This window comes from Leguminivora glycinivorella, chromosome 7, assembly GCF_023078275.1.
Source record: "Leguminivora glycinivorella isolate SPB_JAAS2020 chromosome 7, LegGlyc_1.1, whole genome shotgun sequence".
Lineage (NCBI taxonomy): Eukaryota > Metazoa > Arthropoda > Insecta > Lepidoptera > Tortricidae > Leguminivora > Leguminivora glycinivorella.
In genome coordinates this window covers 10,101,146-10,122,816 of record NC_062977.1, presented here as the reverse complement: position 1 = coordinate 10,122,816, position 21,671 = coordinate 10,101,146, and the positions used below count along the sequence as shown (strand labels likewise).

At 35.7% G+C, this 21,671-nt stretch overlaps 1 protein-coding gene and 1 long non-coding RNA gene across 2 annotated transcripts in view; both read right to left on the bottom strand.

Moving 5' to 3' along the window:
- Window positions 1-363: 363 nt before the first annotated feature.
- LOC125228209 lies at window positions 364-2,753 on the bottom strand. Its single transcript, XR_007177265.1, has 2 exons — window positions 1,006-2,753; window positions 364-902 (listed from the first exon to the last, which is right to left on the bottom strand). It is a non-coding gene; the product is annotated as an uncharacterized LOC125228209 (long non-coding RNA).
- A 3,094-nt stretch (window positions 2,754-5,847) lies between these two features.
- LOC125227927 (sterol O-acyltransferase 1) overlaps window positions 5,848-21,671 on the bottom strand; it is a 42,638-nt gene continuing 26,814 nt past the window's right edge. The window contains exons 5-10 of the mRNA XM_048132332.1: window positions 19,081-19,223; window positions 16,083-16,212; window positions 13,774-13,920; window positions 10,444-10,581; window positions 8,404-8,581; window positions 5,848-6,893 (exon numbers count right to left, since the gene is read on the bottom strand). Of these exons, the coding sequence (XP_047988289.1) occupies window positions 6,748-6,893; window positions 8,404-8,581; window positions 10,444-10,581; window positions 13,774-13,920; window positions 16,083-16,212; window positions 19,081-19,223 (882 nt within the window). The 3' untranslated portion in view covers window positions 5,848-6,747. The remainder of the gene's footprint in view (window positions 6,894-8,403; window positions 8,582-10,443; window positions 10,582-13,773; window positions 13,921-16,082; window positions 16,213-19,080; window positions 19,224-21,671) is intronic.

The following is a 21,671-nucleotide window of genomic DNA, read 5'->3' as shown; positions in this document are numbered from 1 at the left end:
TTACGCCTAAGTATGAATATCTACTTTTCAATGCCTACATGCCTGTATCAGCAATGCACAATAACCTGTTTAGTTTTACCTAAGGTACAGCGGGGTAAATCATGCCGGGGGGCAAATGTAACTGGTCCATTTGTTCCATGTTTTACAATGTTTGCATTATTAAATAGACTGTCCACCGGTTATATATGGTAGGCGTGTTCAGTGGATACATGTAGAAGTCAACATCACAGTGTAATAATCATAAAGATCAGTTACAATTGCCCCCCAGTCGAGATTTGCCCCACTGTACCTTATCCATTTTATTTAAGACTGGGCTGCTTTTTAATTAAACCTATATTTTCATCCCATAGTGTGCTATAGTTGTTCGTGCAGTTTTCCGCCAAATATGAACGCGTATTTTTTTTTTAATAAACTAGGTAATTCAACCATTTATTACGACTGTTACTTTCCTCTTGTAGTTATACATATTTTCTAATATTTACACACTTTATATGTACCTATGTGTTATATTAGAGAAATTAGACGTAATGTTACTTTGTTTATTTAATTACAGTAATGATTTAAAAGTGCCATTATAATTGTCAGATATTGATTATAATTAAACAATTTCATAATAGAGTACCTTCTCATGTTACATTAAGAAGAACACACATGTTAATTGATTTTTTGTTAGTAAAATAAATTAGATTTTTATTTTCATTGGAATAGAGAGTTGTGGTCTTGATATGTAGAGTAAAATATTCTTTACGTTATTTGTAGATATAACATTATGATTAGGTATTTCATATAATAAAATAAGATAGATGGTAATAGAAACAGATCAATGTTGTTCTTCGTAAATTTAAGTCTCGTAACAAAATTTAAAAGCTTATTGATTGTACTAGATACCTACTAGATAGTACCTAGTAGTAATTTTAATATACCATATAATAACTATGTACCTAAATCAATTGTGACGTGTAATATGTAACAATATTATAAATAAATGAGTATGAGTATGAGTACCTCCTAGTAGGTGTCAAGTTTTTAATGTGATCATAGAAATAGTAATAGATGAGAGATATTTGACACACCAGATATTATTGTCTATCTTATTAATTACATGAAGAAGTAAGTAAACATTATTACGTATGTTGTTAGTTTATTCACTGTAATTTTATAAATGTATACTTATTTTATACAAAAATAAAGTATAAAAAATTGCCAAAACATTGCTATTGATCGTTTGACGTACCCCCATACTTAAGTTAGAATAATGCCCAGTGTCTTAGGCAGCGTTCCCACTTAAGCGTCGCGTGTCTACGCCACCTGGGGCGCGTCTTACGTCCTTCCTATACAAAATGTACTGAGGAGACGTTTTTTGAATTACATTCAGGCGGCGTGGCGGAGCGGAGACGTCCGTTGCGCGCCACGAGACACGCGACGCTTAAGTGGGAACGCTGCCTTAGGCCGCGACCTGCGTGTAACACATTTGTCGGCCTAGCAAGTCATAATCGCTCTGAGGCGAACGAAAGGCTTTGTTGCACCAATACGGAAGAACAAGACATGAGCGTGATCGATATGTAACTTATCCACGTACAGAGGAGTTGCGGACCTCCATAGGTCACGGGCAGTGTAGGTATTCTTTGCTACAGAAGTATGGAAAATATAAAAAAAGAACCTAGTGGAAATTCGTGATATGAGGAGAGTATGCTGACGATCGCAAATGGCCTCGCGATCTAGAACGTCGAGCCGCAAATGACAATTTTAAAAATGCACTAGGTAGCACGTTCTAACTGAAACGTGAAAAAGGCCTTGTAAAACTAATTTTGTTTAACGGTTCTGTTGACCGAGCGTCGTGCAACATGTGTTACAATTAATTTTAAATCTAACTGCAATAACAGTAATGAAACGTCTAACTACGTATTTAGGTTTATCAAATGTAGAAAAGGTATTAAATTCTCGCTTACGTGTGTTATGCGCAGTGATCGGGGATTTGGATGCCACACTGCGGGATGTCAAGTAGAAACGTTAATATGGATACGCCGTCTGGCCCGTGATAACGTGATTTTTTTATGTCACAGTAGACAAAATATGATCGGTGTTTACTTAAGTTACAACTGGATTTCCTTACAGAAAGTACCATTTAAGTGAAGTAGGTTTGATGATGAATTTTAAATAATATGTTGCCATTTACCTAGTATTTTTGGATGATAATAATGTGAATTGTTATACAAATCACATATTTTATTGTGAGGCATATGCTAAATTAATTAGGAAAAAATAATTCAGCAGTAATAACCTAATAACATTAATGATTTCATGTCTCATTTAAAACATTGACCCATGATAGCAATACCTATATTGACAATCAATATATGTAATGTAAAGCTAATATTATGATAATAAACTGTCCTTTATCTAACCACATTAACCCTGGAATCTCGCGGCATATCCATACTAGCATAATGATTGGGGTCATTCACCCCGAGTGGCATCCAAATCCCCGATCACTGGTTATGCGATACCAGCTGAGCCGATAATACCTATGGGTGGCGAATGTAGCAAAAAGCGCCTACGAAGAAAACCGGACTCGGATCACTAGCACTCAATGTATTATGTAAGGGTTAATGAAAACAATGATCACTAGGCTTTAGACTTTTTATCGCATACCGTGGTTCTAAAATCCGTGGAGTCGCCATATGAAAAATTTTCGAAGTCAAAGTCCAACAGTATGATGCCTGTCATATTAAATATAAATATTTATACATATCTAACTGTCCCATCGTTACTGAGTTCATTTTCATCGAACTTAGTTAATTGTAACTAATAATGTTATAAGTAGTATTTTTGTATTTATTTAGAACACAAACAGTCACATAAACAAATGAGTTGGTGTACTACAATGTATGTACTAAGTAATTTGGATAAAAAAAGACCTGGAGGTTCATTACTGAATATAAAGATTGTTAACATACTAACAACAAAAATAGGTATGTAAGATAATAGGTAAGCAAAAGAAATCATGAGCAGTAGGTAATACACAAGAAATTTTACAGTCATTAGACTATATATAGACTATACAGTGTGGAAATTAAACTCAGGCCCTGGAGGAAAACTACTTTAAATCCTTAAGCTAGCTCATTTTACTTAAAGGAGACATTCCTTTATTTTTGAAAAAAAAAAACAAATCTGCATTAAAAGATTTTTTTAAACTCGCTTGCTTCGCCCGGGACTCGAACCAACTAAAATTTAAAAAAATAAACACTCCTTATTTTATTATACTAATCGGTACTTAGTACCTATTAATATTCAGGATAAAGTTTTCTAAAAAATATTTGGTTACTGTTCACTTTTAACAAGTAAAAGACACGTAACAGTTCTGTTATCTCTCCAACACTCAAAGACTTCGTATGAAGTACACGCTTGCTAATTTATCAGTTAAATAATTTAAGTGTTACAAAATTGATAGTAAAATAAAGTTGATGTTAGATTTAACGATTATTTTTATTTTTAAGACCAAATGTTTGTTAGAGAAACTTTATCCTGAATATTAATACTACCGATTAGTATAATAAAATAAAGAGTGTTTATTTTTTAAATTTTCCCGGGCGAAGCAAGTTGGTTCGAGTTTTCCGTATTTTTCTCAAAAACTACTGAACCTATCAAGTTCAAAACAATTTTCCTAGAAAGTATTCATAAAGTTCTACTTTTGTGATTTTTTTCATATTTTTTAAACATATGGTTCAAAAGTTAGAGGGGGGGGCGAAACTATTAATATTATCAAAAAACGATATTAGTAAACCCTTATTCATTTTTTAATACCTATCCAACGATATATCACAGTTTATACATATTGGTACCAAATTTCAGCTTTCTAGTGCTAACGGTTACTGAGATTATCCGCGGACGGACGGACGGACGGACGGACGGACGGACGGACGGACGGACGGACGGACGGACGGACGGACGGACAGACAGACATGGCGAAACTATAAGGGTTCCTAGTTGACTACGGAACCCTAAAAATCTTTTAATGCAGATTTGTTTCTTTTCAAAAATAAATGAATGTCTCCTTTAAGTAAAATGAGCTAGCTTAAGGATTTAAAGTAGTTTTCCTCCAGGGCCTGAGTTTAATTTCCACACTGTATATTAGACTATTAATACATTATACACTTAGAATTACTATATAGAATCATGATAAAATTTACTAATAATAACATTATTAGTAAAAATTAACTACGTTCGATTAAAATAAACTCAGTAACGAGGTAATTCACATATTTTTTATTGACGCTTCGTTTAGTCGTTTACTTTTATAAAGTTCAATTAAGCCGCGATTTTGTCCTAATCGTCCCATAGGGCCCAACTAACAGCCCCGGTGCGACAAGAATAAGCGTCACGCGCTATCCCAATTTGCGAGTTTTTAACACAATTAGGGCCACTTGCACCAACGAAATTGCAGGGTTAACCCGAGGGTTGACCCACTATTTTATATGGAATTTGACAGATGACAGCCCACTAACCCCGAGTTAAGTGATTGGCGCAAGTGGGCCTTAAAAAAGGGACACCATCCAAAAACAAACACTGCGGAACGCATTTTACACGTCGCACCAATTTAGCTCCTTCATAATTTACCTAGGTGGGAGAGTTAAGTTGTTGTTGAGAGTTGAGTTTTTGTGAAGATTAGTCAATATTTATAGGTACTAACTTATTACATTTTAATAAAAACATTTTTTGGTGTTACTTCTACCTATAAGTAAACCATACCTAAGCGATATTACAATTGAAAATATGGTAATACCTACGGTTAATAATTAATGTACAGTCGACTACAAAAGTGGATACATCTCTTTGTAGTCGACTGTACCTTATGTGACGATACTTAGGCACTACCTACACTATTTGAGGAGTGTCTTTTCAAAAGGGCTTATTTCCACTTTGAACTTTTTTTGGGAAATCGAGAAAAACATAATTCCACGGTATTGATTTTGAAATTAATATTTAATTTGCAAAATTGTAATATTGTAAGTTGACGTTAATGCTATGATTACATCAAACGCAACATGTGTACCTAAATAAATATTTAATTACCATATGTTTTTGAGAATTAAGCACTTTTGATGCGAACTCTTGGGAATTAAGACGATTTTGTTGTGGCTTTGTAGCGTAAACGTTATTATTTCCTCCTGGTTTTTGAAGATAGAGCAATGATTTTTTCAACACAGTGTTATTATTTTAATACCAGCGGACCGTTTTGATTTTTTTGATCCACTAGCTGGGTAAAGATTCGACCAATCAAAAATTTCAAAAACTGCCTTTTTCATTGTGGCGATAAAAAAAGGTGTGATACTCAGTATTGGTAACAATTAACCAACTAAGGAAACGGTCCGACAAATAGATTATTTTATTGTTTTAGATTCTCCTCGTTCCGATTGATTAATTTTTGAAGGAGGAAAAGTCGAGAGCGGAACTCGATTTTAAAGATTTTTTTGAAATATCTTTTGACTGAGTTTGTTCTTGATGAAAATTTTTTTTTCGATAAATCTAGTTAATAACACTTGTATATTTAACTAAAATTAGTTGAAATCCTTTCATTTTAGCTCGTTTTACCGTATCACCCTTAAGCCGTTTTGTTGTGGCTTTGTAGCGTAAATGTTATTATTTTAAAATAGTTTTATTTTATTTTTGGATTTGTATTAACGTTAGTTGATATGAATGTTGTTGTAATACATACATTGGTTTATCCACATAAATAATCATTACACATTTTTCAAAATGTGTTCTAAACTTTGATGTTAATCTTTTTTTTAAAGATCAAGGCGAGATTTTTTGAACTTTTATCTCAAAACAACGCGTACTTTTCTATACTAAGAACAACTGCATTCATAGTTAAAAAAAAAAAAGAAAAAATGGAAATAAGCCCTTTTGAAAAGACACTCCTCATTTTCTGAACAATCCCATGTATAGTCGCAGGCCGCTCCAATTAATCAGATGGCAGCTGTTCCTCTCCCGTATTTAAACTACAGGCAGTTTATATGGTTTCTCAGGTTTTACCCTCCGACAACTTTTGTTTAGTCATTGAATTTGTAACTCAATAAAATTAATGTAGGTATTACATATAGGTAAAAGTTCAAAATATACCTAAATGTTCAAAAAATTGTACAAGGGGACTTAGGGGGGCACGCTCCCCCTTCCCGGCTAGCGACGCCCATGTTGAGTGCTGACGCCTAATTGCAACTTACTAATTAGTAAAAGCCCGGAAAATCAGCCGTCCGAATCAAAGTAGCACGCAACTAACCACGTCATATGGGTACAGTCTTCTTAGTACAGTCAACTTAATTAGATGGTGATCGTCAAAATGGCCAAACAAAACATGTAATCGAGGTTTAATATTTTTTAATATGAATCTTACATTCATAATAATTACATAAATAGCAAAACCTTAACAGTAAATAACAAACATTGTTAGGTAACTATATAACTACGCCTAACTAAAGACAATATGTACCTACTTTACTTTAAAAATCTCATCTTAATCGATAATTTACAAAATAATCAACAATATAGATAATAATTTACTATTTCGTTACTAGTCTAAGATTTTCTAGTAAATTCTATAGAGTCAGACCATGCTAACTCAGCATACATTTTGCAACGACAAAGTGGACATCCAAATAGGTACTATGAAATTATGACGTCTTTGATAGTATTTCCACACCTTAGACAAATTCGGCGTAGAATTTGTTTAAATATACTTTGGATGGTTTAAAACGGGTTTTGAAAAGTCCAGTTGGGTTTGAGAACAATTTCAGGGCACGTCCACGACTTTGGTATGAAGAAGCTGTCGTTTTCCGAAGGCGGGCAGTTTTTCCGGGCGAAGTATTCCATCGGATATAGGCTCCACAGAAGACCTGTTAAAAGTTATAATTAGTTTAGCAATGTCCAGATATAAGTAAAAATACAAATCTTTATTTAAACCAACTGTCAAACTCTTCTTGCATTTTGGACAAAAGTAGTTGGATACTAAGGCCACATCTCGGACACTGGCGATCAAATATATGAAAGAGGCGCGTTCCTAGCACACATTCTAAGCTCGTGTAGGTGAACGCGTGCCATGCTTGTATGAGTGAGATATGACAGGTCGACTGGTCGCGTTTTTGACAGGCGGTAACTGCGAGGTAACCGAGAGGGGGTGGGCGGCGCTTTCAGCGGGGAGCGGAAGTGGCCATACTGTACGATAGTACTCTTTATTATACTGTGCTAAGGCAGTATTTAGGAATAAATCCTGTTGTGTAAACTTTTCACGTCATTGTCATTAGGGCATTAGGTATTTACCTACACTTATCGACGCTTTATTTTGGTATAAAAAAGCGCGATCTCAATGAGCTGAATAAGAAAATCCGTAAAATCGATCCTTCATCCCTCTGCAATATGTTAAAACCAATATTTAACCAATGAATTTGTATATTATCTCTAACCCATATATCGTTTCATGCTAGTGCTAGTCCCTAACCGCTTTTGCATAAATGTTTGCTTTGTTAACTTCTGTTGATTGGCGGCCATAAACAATTGTGATAAGTGTAAATGTTATGATAACAGTAGGAAAACATTATAGTCCAACAATGTTATTGTTTGTTGACGTTGTATGGGCGCGAGTTATTTGTTTTATTTATCTAACCTTTATTATTTCGCAATACTCGCTTCTCCTGTTTGCATTGTTTTAGAGAAGTAGTTATGATGTGTTAGTGTACAGTGAACACTGGAAGTGTGCAAGCAAATATTCTATTTATTCCCTGATAAAAGGAACAGTTAAATCCTTTGTCTAATATTGTCTATTTGAGTAATTTATCACTGAGGGAAATGGCCATCTAAAGGTTCGGAAACAAAATGAGCAGGCAAAAGAGAATTTTAATAGAGACATTCCCGGTAATGTCAACCCATTGTTTTACCGAAATATAATCGCTATGAACGCGCCGAGCCCGTTATTACTTACATTATTTTCAATTCTTTATAAATTTGCGGCAATTTTTGTATCTAAGTACCTAGGTAGTCAAGGGTTGATTAAATTTAACTTTTGTTATTCATTGGTCAAAAGTCGAAATTGATTCTAAGAGAGTGTTACGTTTTTAAGCGTCGGGATTTTAATGGATGGATTTTTGTCGCGATACTTTATTTTGAAAAGCCTTATACAAAATGCTACGAAAATAATACATTACCTATGATACAAGTGCGGAAAAGAGGGAGTTATGAATTTCCTTTTCGCACGTGTATCGTGCGCCGTTTTCAGTACAGGTGGCCCTGAAGTTTCGACCTGACAAAAAAACTGCTAGCGCGGGCAAAAGCCCTATCTCTAAAAAAATACTTTAAAAAAATCATTTGTTTCTTACACATATTATAAATATGTATTATAACTTCACATACCATTCCCGAAGAAAAAGGACAGCCACATGCACACGTTCATGGCGCTAGGGAACCGGCGGCCGCTCGCGGCCGTGATGGGCACCATCAGGACGCCAAACACACCGAACTCCATCAGCAGCACTGGGTAGAAGAACCCGAACGAGAGCGCTAGGATCACCTCGTGCGCGCAAGCCGATATCTGCATCAGAATAGTAACATTATGATACGAGTGCGGAAAAATTTCCCCTGTTTCCTCTTCGCACGTGTATCGTACGACGTTTTTTCTAAGTACATATGGCCCTTTGATGTTTCGACCTGAACGAACGAAAAAATGAACTACTTTGCGCACTATAGTGCGGGAAAAAACACCATATACCTACTCGTATACTGAAAAATTATGAAACCCTTATGTTTCAGACAGGCAATAAAAACCATATTGCTGCTTGGTTGCCATCATCCCATATAAAACTTAGCGGATGAGACCTATTATGTTACCCATAAATCAGTTAGCTTGCTTTTATAAAAGCATATAAATATGTCCGGCATTGGAAGAAAAATGGAATAGATGCATACCTAACAGAGGTAGCGCGCTTTCAAAGTTCAAATAACACTCGCAAATGTCTCCAAAAGTATTCGATTTTCAGGTCATCATTCACTTCCAAGAGAGGAAACATATTTCCCATCTAATACGACGAATGAAGTATGTGAGTAAGGGTTCTATCTTCCGTACAATATCGATTCCCTATCACTCACGAACAATAATGAGCTGTTATCCGGCGGACCAACTCTAATGCGCCTCGCATTTATATTTCAGGATACGAATGGAAACATAACATTCGGCATCAGATACCATCCATCATGTTCGAACCTAGGTAAGTACACTATTCTTTCCGTACTATCGATTTTACTTTTCTCGGAAACTAAGAGGTATTTCTTGTTTTTGTTAGCATTCTTTTTTATTTAAAGGACTAACAGATTTATATGCGGACTGCGGAAATATTTATAAGTGAGATTGACGTTCATTAGGTACTTGGTAAGCAAAGATTCATTGATAGTTCAAATTTGTAGTCTAACGACAAATTCGTGCTCCGAATTTGACGGCTCACGGGCTCATGTACTTAGATAGCTGCTACGGCTTTAATGTCTTTGTAACTTTCTATACATCTCGATCATTGTTAATTTTGACCTTTGTATTAATAATGATTATTAATTTCATGTTCTTAATAAATTATTGCTTGGACTGAAGCAATGAAAATATCACTTATTATTATTTGGTTCGCATATCTGACCACCAAGAAAATTGTTCAATTTGTTCGTGTGGCAGGGTTATTCCTACCCTGTAATATCCTATCAGTCGGCCTAGGGAAGACAAATAGGAAAAATATCACGAGCGATATTGAGCCATTAGGGAGACTTTGCCTCTTGTGTTTGTTTACTGTTAGTGTGATGGGGTGTACTTAAAATAATCATGTTCTTGATTGCTCTCTACCATTTCTCTGCATCTTATCGTCATACTTAGCATCACACGAGAGTAAGGCCATAAATTGTAGGTGCGTGTTCAAAGGATATATTTTTTCCACGTAAATTATCGTGAAATGTGGAATGCGAATCTTGCTGAGTTAAGATTAACTACAAAAGGAGGCCGATCCGAACGCACATTTTGATTAGACTTTCATTTATTGACATTGGGATATAGGCCGTCTTCTAATTAACGGAATAATATCATAGTTTTATGTAAATTAGAATCGGCCTCATGGTTTTAATAGTAGGCAACGAGTATTGTATAATTTGTCTTGCCTATGTTCACGAATAAATTTTTATTATACATATATGAGTGTTATCTATACAGGATGTGTAGTACTTACGACGAACACGGCAAAGACAACGCCAGATCGTCCAGTGTACGGGATCAGTGGCTTGTAAAGGTGGTCCCGCAACCATGAGTGGACCACGCGTTTCCAAGAGCGGTAGAATGTTCTGTTCCTTATTAAAGATCTCATACTTGTCTTTTAGTACCTATGTTATATAAAGTGTTATCTATACAGGATGTGTGGTACTTACGAAGAACACGGCAAAGACAGCGCCAGCGCGACCAGTGTACGGGATCAGCGGCTTGTACAAGTGGTCCCGCAACCATGAGTGGACCACGCGGTTCCAAGCGCGGTAGTACGTGCCGAATTGAGACGTCGTCCACCACTCCTGGGGAACAATGTATTGAGGTAAGTGAGTTTATGTATGTATATATACAAAATGCAATTTCAAAGAGTTATTCATAAACGCTTTATGCATATAATAGAGATCTACGTTACGTTTTGCAAACAAAAAAAAAGCGTGCAAAAAGTAACGACTGTTTACGCGCAAGCCACAGTTGAAAATGTCCGTGATCAATAGGATAATATGAAATAGGCTAGTTTCCTACTAGTCAAATCAGTTTCTTTTAAGAACTGTCAAAACGATTTGCTAATATGGAATTACTATGAAATACTGAGGAGTGACGTCACGGTCAATTAATTTACTTTATATCATTCTCTTTGACTTGTTAAATAGAAATAATGTTTGAACATAACTAACTGTCCATATTTTTCTTCTAATTATGTGGTGCTTTATTTAGTGCACTGCATAAAATATTTTATTTTAAGTATAGGAAACTAGCCTTAATCAGTAAGTACATCATTTTAATGGACTAACGAAACGACTAACTGGAATAACGAAACGAAGAAACCGGCGAACAGCTCAATAATTAAAACAACAATGCATAAAGCTTAAGGAGTATCTAAATATCAAACAGTATGCCGCACTTTTACATGTTTGTCACGGATGTAGGTATATCTAGATTCCTAAAGTTTTTTCTTCTATTTTTGTTTCGCCTAAAACTTTTTGCTTTAATGATCAGTTGGCCTACTGATGATAAGGTAAAATACCCCATAATGGACGGTGATGCCATTATGGACAAAAAAACACAAATCCTTAAAAATAAGTATCTAAAATACGTTTCTAAAAACTGGCGGCTATGTACCATAAACTAGAGTTGTAGAGCTGTTTAATTTTGAAGTTCAGTTTACTGAAAAAAATATCAAGACGAATTCTTAGTAATGTTGCTAAGAGAGATGAGTTCATGTATAAAATAATAAAAAAATAACGCACGGTGTAATCTTGAATGCGTTTTACTTACTGCATTAAGCATGAGATAAGGTAATAAAACATACTAGTTTGTTGCTCCAAAGATATAAAGAAATGATGTTATTTTGCAAGTGTCCATTACTGGACCCGAAAAACTGCCTACCTCCTATGATGGACAAGGAACAATTTACAAAACCAAAATTTACAAGAAACAATCCTATGTTAAAATAACCCAAACTAATTGTATTTATGGTGTATAAAATTGACTCATTGCGTATCAGTTGGCTTTAAAAGTAAAATTTTAAACTTATTTTACTGTCCATAATGGGGGATCCATTACTGGAGAACTGCCGTCCATAATTGGAGAAAAAACACCTAGTTTTAATTTGTTAACTATGAAGAAACCAATAGGAGTATCTATTCTGCAATACGCTTGAAATGTAGAAGAAGGATAGGACATTCAAGATTTAACACGCTTGGCGGTAGAATTTTTACATTTATCAGTGAAATATCAAAAACTGGCGAATTTTTTTCTTAAACTGTCCATGATTGGGTTCGTCACCTTATGCCCGAATTGTGGTTGACCTATTCTGTTCTGGGTGACATTTTTATGCCCTAAAATTTTGTGTTCTAATATTAATTGGCATACTCATTAGTTGTAATAATATAATTTTTCATAATAGTTCATTGTCATAATCTTTTCTCTCCCTAATGCACTGTATAGCCTAATAATTATTACTCCTAAAGCGATTTAAACTAATATTATGTGTTGTAATATTTTTGCTCCTACTTTAATTTTGTAGAAATATTAGATGGCCCACTTGTTGGTGCTAAATACTTTAGTAATTTGGCCGTGTACTTGGGGTTAATATTTCCAATGTAACGTAAGCCACGTTTTGTGGAAACAAGTCGATTTTGTGGTTGTCGCAGTTCTAACCTAACCTAACCCACTTTTGTTGCAAGTCGTTTCTTTAATCGTCACAGTTCTAACCTAACCTAACCCACTTTTGTTGCAACAAGTCGTTTCTTTTAATCGTAACCCACAGTTCTAAGTTCCTAACCTAACCCACTTTTGTTGCAACAAGTCGTTTCTTTAATGGTCACAATTCTAACCTAACCTAACATACTTTTGTTGCAACAAGTCGTTTCTTTCATGGTCACAGTTCTAACCTAACCTAACCCACTTTTGTTGCAAGTCGTTTCTTTAATGGTCACAGTTCTAACCTAACCTAACCCACTTTTGTTGCAACAAGTCGTTTCTTTAATCGTCGCAGTTCTAATCTAACCTAACCCACTTTTGTTGCAACAAGTCGTTTCTTTCATGGTCACAGTTCTAACCTAACCTAAATAACCCACTTTTGTTTTGTTAAGCCTGACATGTTTGAGAACAATAAATATGTGGGCAATCATTATTATACGGATTATATATTGGGCTAATACATTTGAGGCGAAAAGTGTTATGGAATAATAGTATTAGATCAAAAGTTTTTATGATCATAAATTTTATAGCGAATAAAATAAGGCCTTTTAAGTAATATAGTAATAATAAATAGGACAAATTAAGATTAGGCCTTCCATTACAGTAGTATGCCAAGTATGATGTTATGCTAAATGATTATTAGGTTACATGCCCATTAGGCCAAAACGGTTAGGCCAAGTGATAATAGAGCAAACGTTCTTAGGAATGTAGAGGGACACCCGTTTGTCACAGTGTTTCTATCCATAGTTGGTGGGTTCGTACTAGGTATATTGATACATTTCATATTTAGGGGCTGAGTAACTCAACATTCCAGGTTAGATCCCTGTAGTCGCATTTTTCAAGTTTCTAATTAAAATATCTTGTTAAAAGGTATTTGCGCGAACACCTGCGCGAGCACATTTTTCTGAATTTAATATTAACTTAATTTCGTCCTCACTCCGCGTATATCACCTACCATTTATGGAGTCAGGTACATGATATGAGACGTCTTTTTATTCTTGTGAAACTAATATGCCTTTGAACTTGATAAATAGGACTGGGACTAATATCCGACATACTTATGAGTTTGGTCTTATTTGGGATGACACTGACAGACATAACGAAGTGGCTTCCCGATGTCTGTCTGTCTATCCCTTATATATATGTTTAGTTCTGCGCAATGGATTTTGATACGGATTTTTTAAATATACATATACACTGATTCTTAGAGGTATATTTATATGTATAGTACCTATACGCGTGCAAAGCCGGGGTGAATGGGTAGTGTCATATCATATATTTCTTCAACTTACTTCATAAAATAGCCTGTCTGCAAATTTTAGCATCTCGGCAAAGGCGTTCAGCCAGGCATGCAGAAGGCAATAGAATCCACACAGGAATGATATCAGCCCGGGCAGCACACACGCGAACATACCCCGGACTACCGTACCCGCCTCCACCTGGAAAATAAACCTTATTCAAATAAATAAAGGTTCTAGTTCAAATGAATAAATGGTTAACAATATAACATGTCTTCACATCAAGTTGAACTAGCGTTTCAATAAATTCTCGAGTTGGAATGCATACTCGTAAACCATCTAAGGAAATGTTTGTATAAGGACGGTGAAAATGGGCATGATCAAGTTGCAAAGTTAGCTTTATTTTCGTTGTTCTATAGGTATATTTTATCGTTCTCGTTCAATTAGTATCGTCTGTTTAAGTGCGTTTCCACATTATCCAATCCGATATCTGACGTAGGACCGATGTCCGATACATTTAAGGCGACATCTTTGATTTCTGTCATTGACTTCCTCCCTACATCCGATATCAGATCGGACAATGTGAAAACGCAGTTAATATGTCCAACTGTCCATACATAATTAATAAAATGAAAACTGGTGTTTTGATTCAAAGTAACAAAATGTCATCACCATAATTATTTTAATAATTTCAGGCCAAATAAAAAGTTTGAATATTATTTCTAAAGCTTTAAAAAGCTTGTCATGTATTCCAATGTTATTTTATAAATTGAAATAGATATCATACCTGAAAGAAAAAAAACGGCAAGGCCACTGGTGGCCGAGCCGGGAATCGAACCCGAGTCTTCAGGTGACGCGGCTAACGTCTTTACCACTAGACCGCACGCCTTTAGAACAAATCAAAAAATATTCAATAAAATAATTTGATTTGTTCCGGCCCCTGTTTCAAAAAGGCTACAAATGTCAGTGACATATGTCTAGCGACAATTGTCGATGACAGGTGACATATTACAATTTTATAAAATATTTTCTATAGAATTTCTTACAAACGTGACAGGCATTCTGCTACAATTGTATGTATTACAATTATGTTATGAAACAATAATTATTGTTTCTAGGCGACATATTTGTAGAATTGTCGGCGAATCTCGATTAAGTTGTGTCGAATTGTGTGACTATTGTAGTAATTCGTGGTCGACATACGCGTAGTTCAAAATAGCTCTCCATGCGAGTGTGACGCTAGTGATATGACAGTAACTCCTAACTTCGTACTTCACCGTCGATATAAGTTTCAATGATGCTACGAAAATATTAAATTAAATTTATAGCAAACTACGTATATCTCAATTTATTTTTATCATTGTACCATCGTCAACACTGTTAGTTGTATATTTGTAATCTTTATTACAAGGGCATAAAGCCTACCGATGATTACTTAAGAGTGTTGCTATTAGTAATGCGTTATAATTCCAAATTGATATAGAGTAAAATTGACCTTATTATAACTAATTAATAAAATACGCGACTTAATTATTTATTTATAGTTTTAGTTTAGTTTAGAATTTTAACTATTAGTTTAGAACAGTTTTAATATATTTTATTTGTTATTTGTATATCTTTTATTGTAGTAATGGTCAAAGTTTTTTATCCTTTTATTCAGCAATAAATTGTATATAATCTTAATAATTAATAATTCAAACTTATTAAGTAAATACTTAATATAGTGTCAAGTTAGGTATATGTCTCTGATATCTTTGTCATACATATAAGTACACAAACGTTGAGCTATTCCTTTATATTTATTATCAATGTTAATTTGTTATCAAATTTATCAAATAACAGGATCAAATTACTGTCGGAAATCAATTTTAAGATTTCTTCTTATATCCATATTGCAATATTGTTTTTGAAACAAAATACTAACACATACCATATACCTACTTGATACACATAAGTAATTAACATTACCCGGTAACCCGAAGAAAATTATATAATGATGGGAGAGGATTTAGGTAATAACTGTGGTAATAATTTTAAATAAGTTTTATCAAAGAGAACAAAGGCATTTATAATCAGCCAATAAACATAAAATTATCCATTAAATAAATTTACTTATTGCCATTTGAGTTAACAACTATTAATTATTTGATACATTTTTCCCTGTGGTAAGTCGTGACAATTGTATTCTACAATTGTTACACCTGTCAGCGTGGTGAAACCAACAATTCTACATATGTAATTATGTATGTAATATTTTGTAACAATTGTCGCACCTGTCACCTATATGAAATTAGGGCCTGGTTGTTCAATATTATTTTCTTATGAAGTTATGAGCACTGATAACAATAAGTAAGTAAACTAACCTTGCTTTCTTTCCCGTACTCGGACCAATAGGGCAAAATAAACCGCTCCCACAGGAAGCTGTTGAAAAATATGATTGCCGCCACTTCCAAGAAGTTGAATATCACCGATCCCCACCGGATCTTCTTCGTTCTGAGAACAATTTTTTTCTCAGTAGACTCGTAAAAGTTCAAAGTTAAGAGAATAATGGCTGAAATGTGATCGAGAATAATAAAGAGCAATGATTTTGAAGAGTCATTAGTCATCAAATATTAATATTATAAGAATAAGTAAAAAGGACAAACTTAATGGCTACCGACACCTACAGTTGAGTATAAACAAAATGAGGCTGGGAAGCGGTTCGAAACATTGATAGGCTTTCTTATTGGCTACATACTATACATGTAAAATAACACTAAGGTAGTTTTTCGCACGATTCATAAAGCATAAAATACTAAGTACCTTGTACCATTTGATACCAATTTATATTTAGGTTCTTGCCTACATCTAGGTACGTTGTTAACTACTTTAACTAATTAATATTCTTTCCTTAAGAAAATTCTTAGGTAATTACTTTCTGTATCACGTCTTTACGAAAAGTCTAGCTGTTTAAGAAAAAATATTTAACCTAGTACGAAAGTCGTTTCCTCAAATACTATTAAATATTTAATGGGAAGTACCCAGCTAGCAAACGCTTTTTAATTACTTTAGAAAAACCCTACAAAGCTAACGTTATCTACAGACTTCCTCAAGCCTAGTCTTCCAAGGAGTTGCGAGTTGTTACGGACTTGCTTATTTTATACAAATTGAAATTAGTTATTTATTTCACTTTGTAGAATCAGAGGAATAGGTAGGTCTAATTATTATTCAGGAGAACGCTATTGCGTTGTGTCCTACTGTTAATACAATACTTATAGAGCAAGCGAAAGATTCCAATATTGAACCGCGAGCGTAGCAAGTTATCTAATTTCTTATATCACTAAGGCTCTTATAAATGAGCGTAGTAATATTTTAAGCTCTTGTTTCCTAAAGTAGCAGAGCCGTCATATAGCTATTTAACTGGTATTTAACAGCACCATTATCCTAGGAAACTCGAGCTTTACAGGATGTATAGCTAGTGAAGGTCTAAGTCTTACCGCGAGTCAAGAATGCATACATCTTATACTTTTAAACGAGCAATTCTTGTATATTTATTTATTTATTTATTTATATATATATATTTATTTACACTGACGATCTCGGAAACCGCTCTAACGATTTCGCAGAAATTTGTTATGTGGGGGTTTTTGGGGGTGAAAAATCGGTCTAACTTATCCTTAGGTCCCGGAAAACGCGAATTTTCGAGTTTTCATGCGTTTTTCTTTGCGCGCCATCTCGTGTGCAGTAGTTGTACTGTTAAGACAGAATTCTTTCGGTCGATGTAAGTACTATTTATTGCAAACACTAGATGGCGACACAGATCAAGGCTAAAACGTATAGAAAATACACTATTTGAGTTTTTGTGGCGAAATGCGCGCCATCTCGTGTGGAGTAGTTGTGTTGTTAAGGCTGAGAATTCTTTCGCTCGATGTAGGTACTATTCATTTTTGAACTAGATGGCGACACATGTCAAGGATACGAAACAGAACCGAGCGAAGCTCGGTTGCCCAGATATTGTGCAATTATGGGGCGTGCGCTCGGAATGCTTGTTCCTGGGTGGCTAGCCGAATGGCACAATCGCTCACGAAACGCTCACGAAACGAAGCGCTAGTAGATATCTATCTCTATCGCGCTTGCGTATTGGCGCGACAGAGCCAGCGGCGTATCGCTTTCGTTCAGCGTCGGAGAAATGCCATTCGGCTACGGGGCCTGGTGTGCAGTATCGCCCGTCGCGATATGTCGCTACGATACCGTTTTAACATTGCCAGTAGGTATTGTATACCTCAGCTTCTGTTTTAGTAGCAGTACAGGTTAAATATCAGATTCAAAAATATTAATTTTAAAAAGGCAAAAAACAATTAAAGTTTTCTACATATATCATTGCATTAGCTAATTTTTTTCGCTAACTAACTCCTGGGTTTCATTTACACAAATTATGCGTTTGATGTGTTAATTACTCGTTCCTATGTAATCCTATAGAGTATTCACTTACAATTAATTAAATAATTTACGTGGAACTAAACAATGCAAAGCAGCTTAAATCCTGTCATAAACATGAAATAAACACAAATTGAAACTTCAATTTGCTGTTTTATGCTAATCCATTAGCAGCACTTTCAATCTCGTTAAACGTGGAATCCTTGTTTAATGTTATAGCAAAGCTTTTCATTACAATTACCTACATAAAGTGCTCGGACGACTACAAAAAATACAAGTAATTCACGGTAAAATGTGTACTGAAGACACGCACTTTATTGTCAGGTATTTCATTGTTGGGGGTCCCTTGATGTTTTCGTTATATCGCGATTATTATGGTTGCTTGCTGCCAAACCGATAAGACAGCCGCTGGCAGTAAAGTTTCAAAGCATCTCATTATGACAAGCTTTTACTTAAATTGCCGTGTTTGTTGCTTTTCATTCGAGCCTAGCCACATCTCAGAACTCTTGGAAGTTAAAATTGACCCATTTCCCTACTTCCGACTGAGATAAAATTTTGTAGGATAACAATGTAATAAGATGATGACACAGAGCTAATCTGATGATGGAGACGGAAATCACCATGGTAATTTTGTCATAAAACAACCCGCCCAAATTATTTGAGGTTTTTAGTTTTGACAAAGTGTACAAATCAACCAAAATAAAATACGAATGTTTGTTCCTCGTGAAGGGCATTACAATAAATTTTGAAAAGACGCGGAAATCTATAGGTCATATTAGTCACTTTTCTAGCCTTTCAAAGATACGCTGGTAGCGCAGCGTCCAAGAAAATCAAGCTAGTTTTTTTGTGGCCTAAGAACTAAGTAATATTTGAAAGTCCTGTAGCTCAGTAGATAGTTCATTACCGTTAATGGGCCATTTCCCAGTTCTTCGAAACAATCCTTACCTTAGGTATTGATCCCGGTAAATAAGCGTCGGTGCAAACAGGTAATAGAGATAATGCCTGAACGTCGGAAGAGGCGCGCTGCCGTCGCGCCAGCGAGGCGCACAGGCGACCGCTATCGCGTGGATTTTCATTGCGAAACGGAACTGTAAAAAAATAATAAAATGATGTGTATGTTTTGCAATTGTAGCAGTTTTCAATATAATGGGAATTAATCGAGTATTTAATCAAGTTTTAATTCTAACCTCTTGTCTTCTCCGAGACAATGAGGACAACGCTGTCCTTAAACGTACCCTTACGATTTTAATTATGTATAAAAAGCTTAAAGGAATAAATCAGTCATATAGTATTTTTTGTAAGCACTTTTACACATAGTAATTTACTTAGTATGATACTTTTGGCACGTTAGAGAGGCACTGGTGGCCTAGTGGGAAGAGCGTGCGACTTTCAAGTCGGACTTCGGGTTCGAACCCCGGCTCGTACCAATAATTTTCAAAACTTATGTGCGAAATGTCACTAGATATTTGCCAGTTGCTTTTCGGTGAAGGAACACATCATGAGGAAACCGGACTAATCCCAATAAGGCCTAGTTACCCTTTGGGTTGGAAGGTCAGATGACAGACGCTTTCGTAAAACTAGTGGCTACGCTAAATCTTGGGATTAGTTGTCAAAAGCGGATCCCTAGGCTCCCATGAGCCGTGGCAAATGCAGGGATAACGCAAGGAGGATGATGACTTTTGGCAGGTTAAAGTTAGATAATATTAAATTATAATCCGTGCCCTGCCCTTTAGGTGACCTACCACGAACACCAGTAGGTACGAGTATATTTGTCTTTTACAATAAGAAAGGGGTAATTAGAGTTGCAGAATGGTCACCGCAATTTGAACATCAAACAGGAAAAAAATTGATCACACAATCTGGTTACAAAATTTCATGACATACATAATTTTTAAGAAAAAAAACCGCCGCTTCCGAATGTTGGATTATGTTGAAATGTGTAGGTATTTTTGAAAACTGCTTTTAATGTAAATCTTTGATTATTTGATGGAGACCCAAATGAATATACGTATACGTTAAGGTTTGAAGAATTTCCTCAATTCCTCATGAATCCGATATCCGATTATAAGAAATCGAGCTTGACAAATTTTGAAAACTAAAAATGTAAGCATAACAAAGAGAACAAATCTCCTAAGAAATAAATGTGACTGTTCTGAACTTATATGCATGCTGTTCCTATAAAAATACGAAAGTCACTATAAGTGTGTCGTTCAGATTTAAGGAGTTCCGTTCTGATCTTCATCAGCAGTTCCACTGTACCAAATGTCACTGTTCTGGACGTAAGTGCATGCTGTTCTTATAAAAATACCAAAGTCACTATAAGTGTGCCGTTCAGATTTGAGGAGTTCCGTTCTGACCATCATCAGCAGTTCCACTGCACCAAATGTCACTGTTCCGTACGTAAATGCATGCTATTCTTATAGAAACACAAAAATCACCAAATGTATGCCTTTCAGATTTGAGGAGTTCCCTCGATTTCTCCAGGATCCCATCAGCAGAACTGGGTTCTGATAAAAATGGGACCAATCTGTATGCATATACATTCAATCAAAAAATAGTAATTTCAAAATCAGTCCAGTAACGACGGAGATATCGCGAAACAAACATTTAAAAAAAAACATACAGACGAATTGAGAACCACCTTGCTTGAGATTTGGGGCGTCGGTTAAAAAAGCAAATCAAGTCAAAGCGTAGCGGTTCGCGGTATAGCATTGTTTTGCCTGAGATTTATTCGTCCTTCGGTAAGCAATTGCAATAATATGGCAGCATCCTAGAATAGCTGCACGTTGAGCTCCGATAACGTTTATTGGTGTAGCACAAATTGGTCGCGATAAAGATAACACTGTTCGAATGAGATGACGCGATTACTGTGCTAAAGCGTGGCGTTTATTTTAGTACCTAGGTCTTACCTACCCAGCCAAGGACCATACCCAGCCAAGGACAAAATAAAACAATCATTTTAGAAAATACATTACATACAAAAAGTCACCACTATTCCCAACAGGGGTAGTCAGAGCACATGCTGCTGCTCAAGTTTCAGTAATTATTATGAGCCTATTGTGTCCCACTGCTGGGCAAAGGCCTCCCCCTTCTTTCTCCATTCTTCTCGATCTTGAGCTAAAACTGGCCAGTCTGTCAAAAAGGAGTCCAAGTTATCCCGCCATCGCCGGCGAGGTCTGCCGGATCCTCTGTTCGACTCATGGGGCTCCCATTCCGTGGCTATCTTGGCCCACAAGTCATTCGGCATACGGCAGACATGTCCAGCCCAGTCCCACTTTAACTTGGCCGCTTTTCGAGCTACATCAATTATCCGAGTTTTTGAGCGCAGCGTGGTGTTTCGGATTCGATCCCTTAGTTTCACACCTAATATGCTGCGCTCCATAGCTCTCTGGCAAACCCCGAGTTTGGACTTCTGAGCTTCCGTCAAAGACCAAGTCTGTGCACCGTAAGTGAGGACTGGAAGTATGCACATGTCCATGAGCCTACGTTTAAGTGACAGAGGTAGGTCTCCTTCATGAGGTGTTTCATTGACCAAT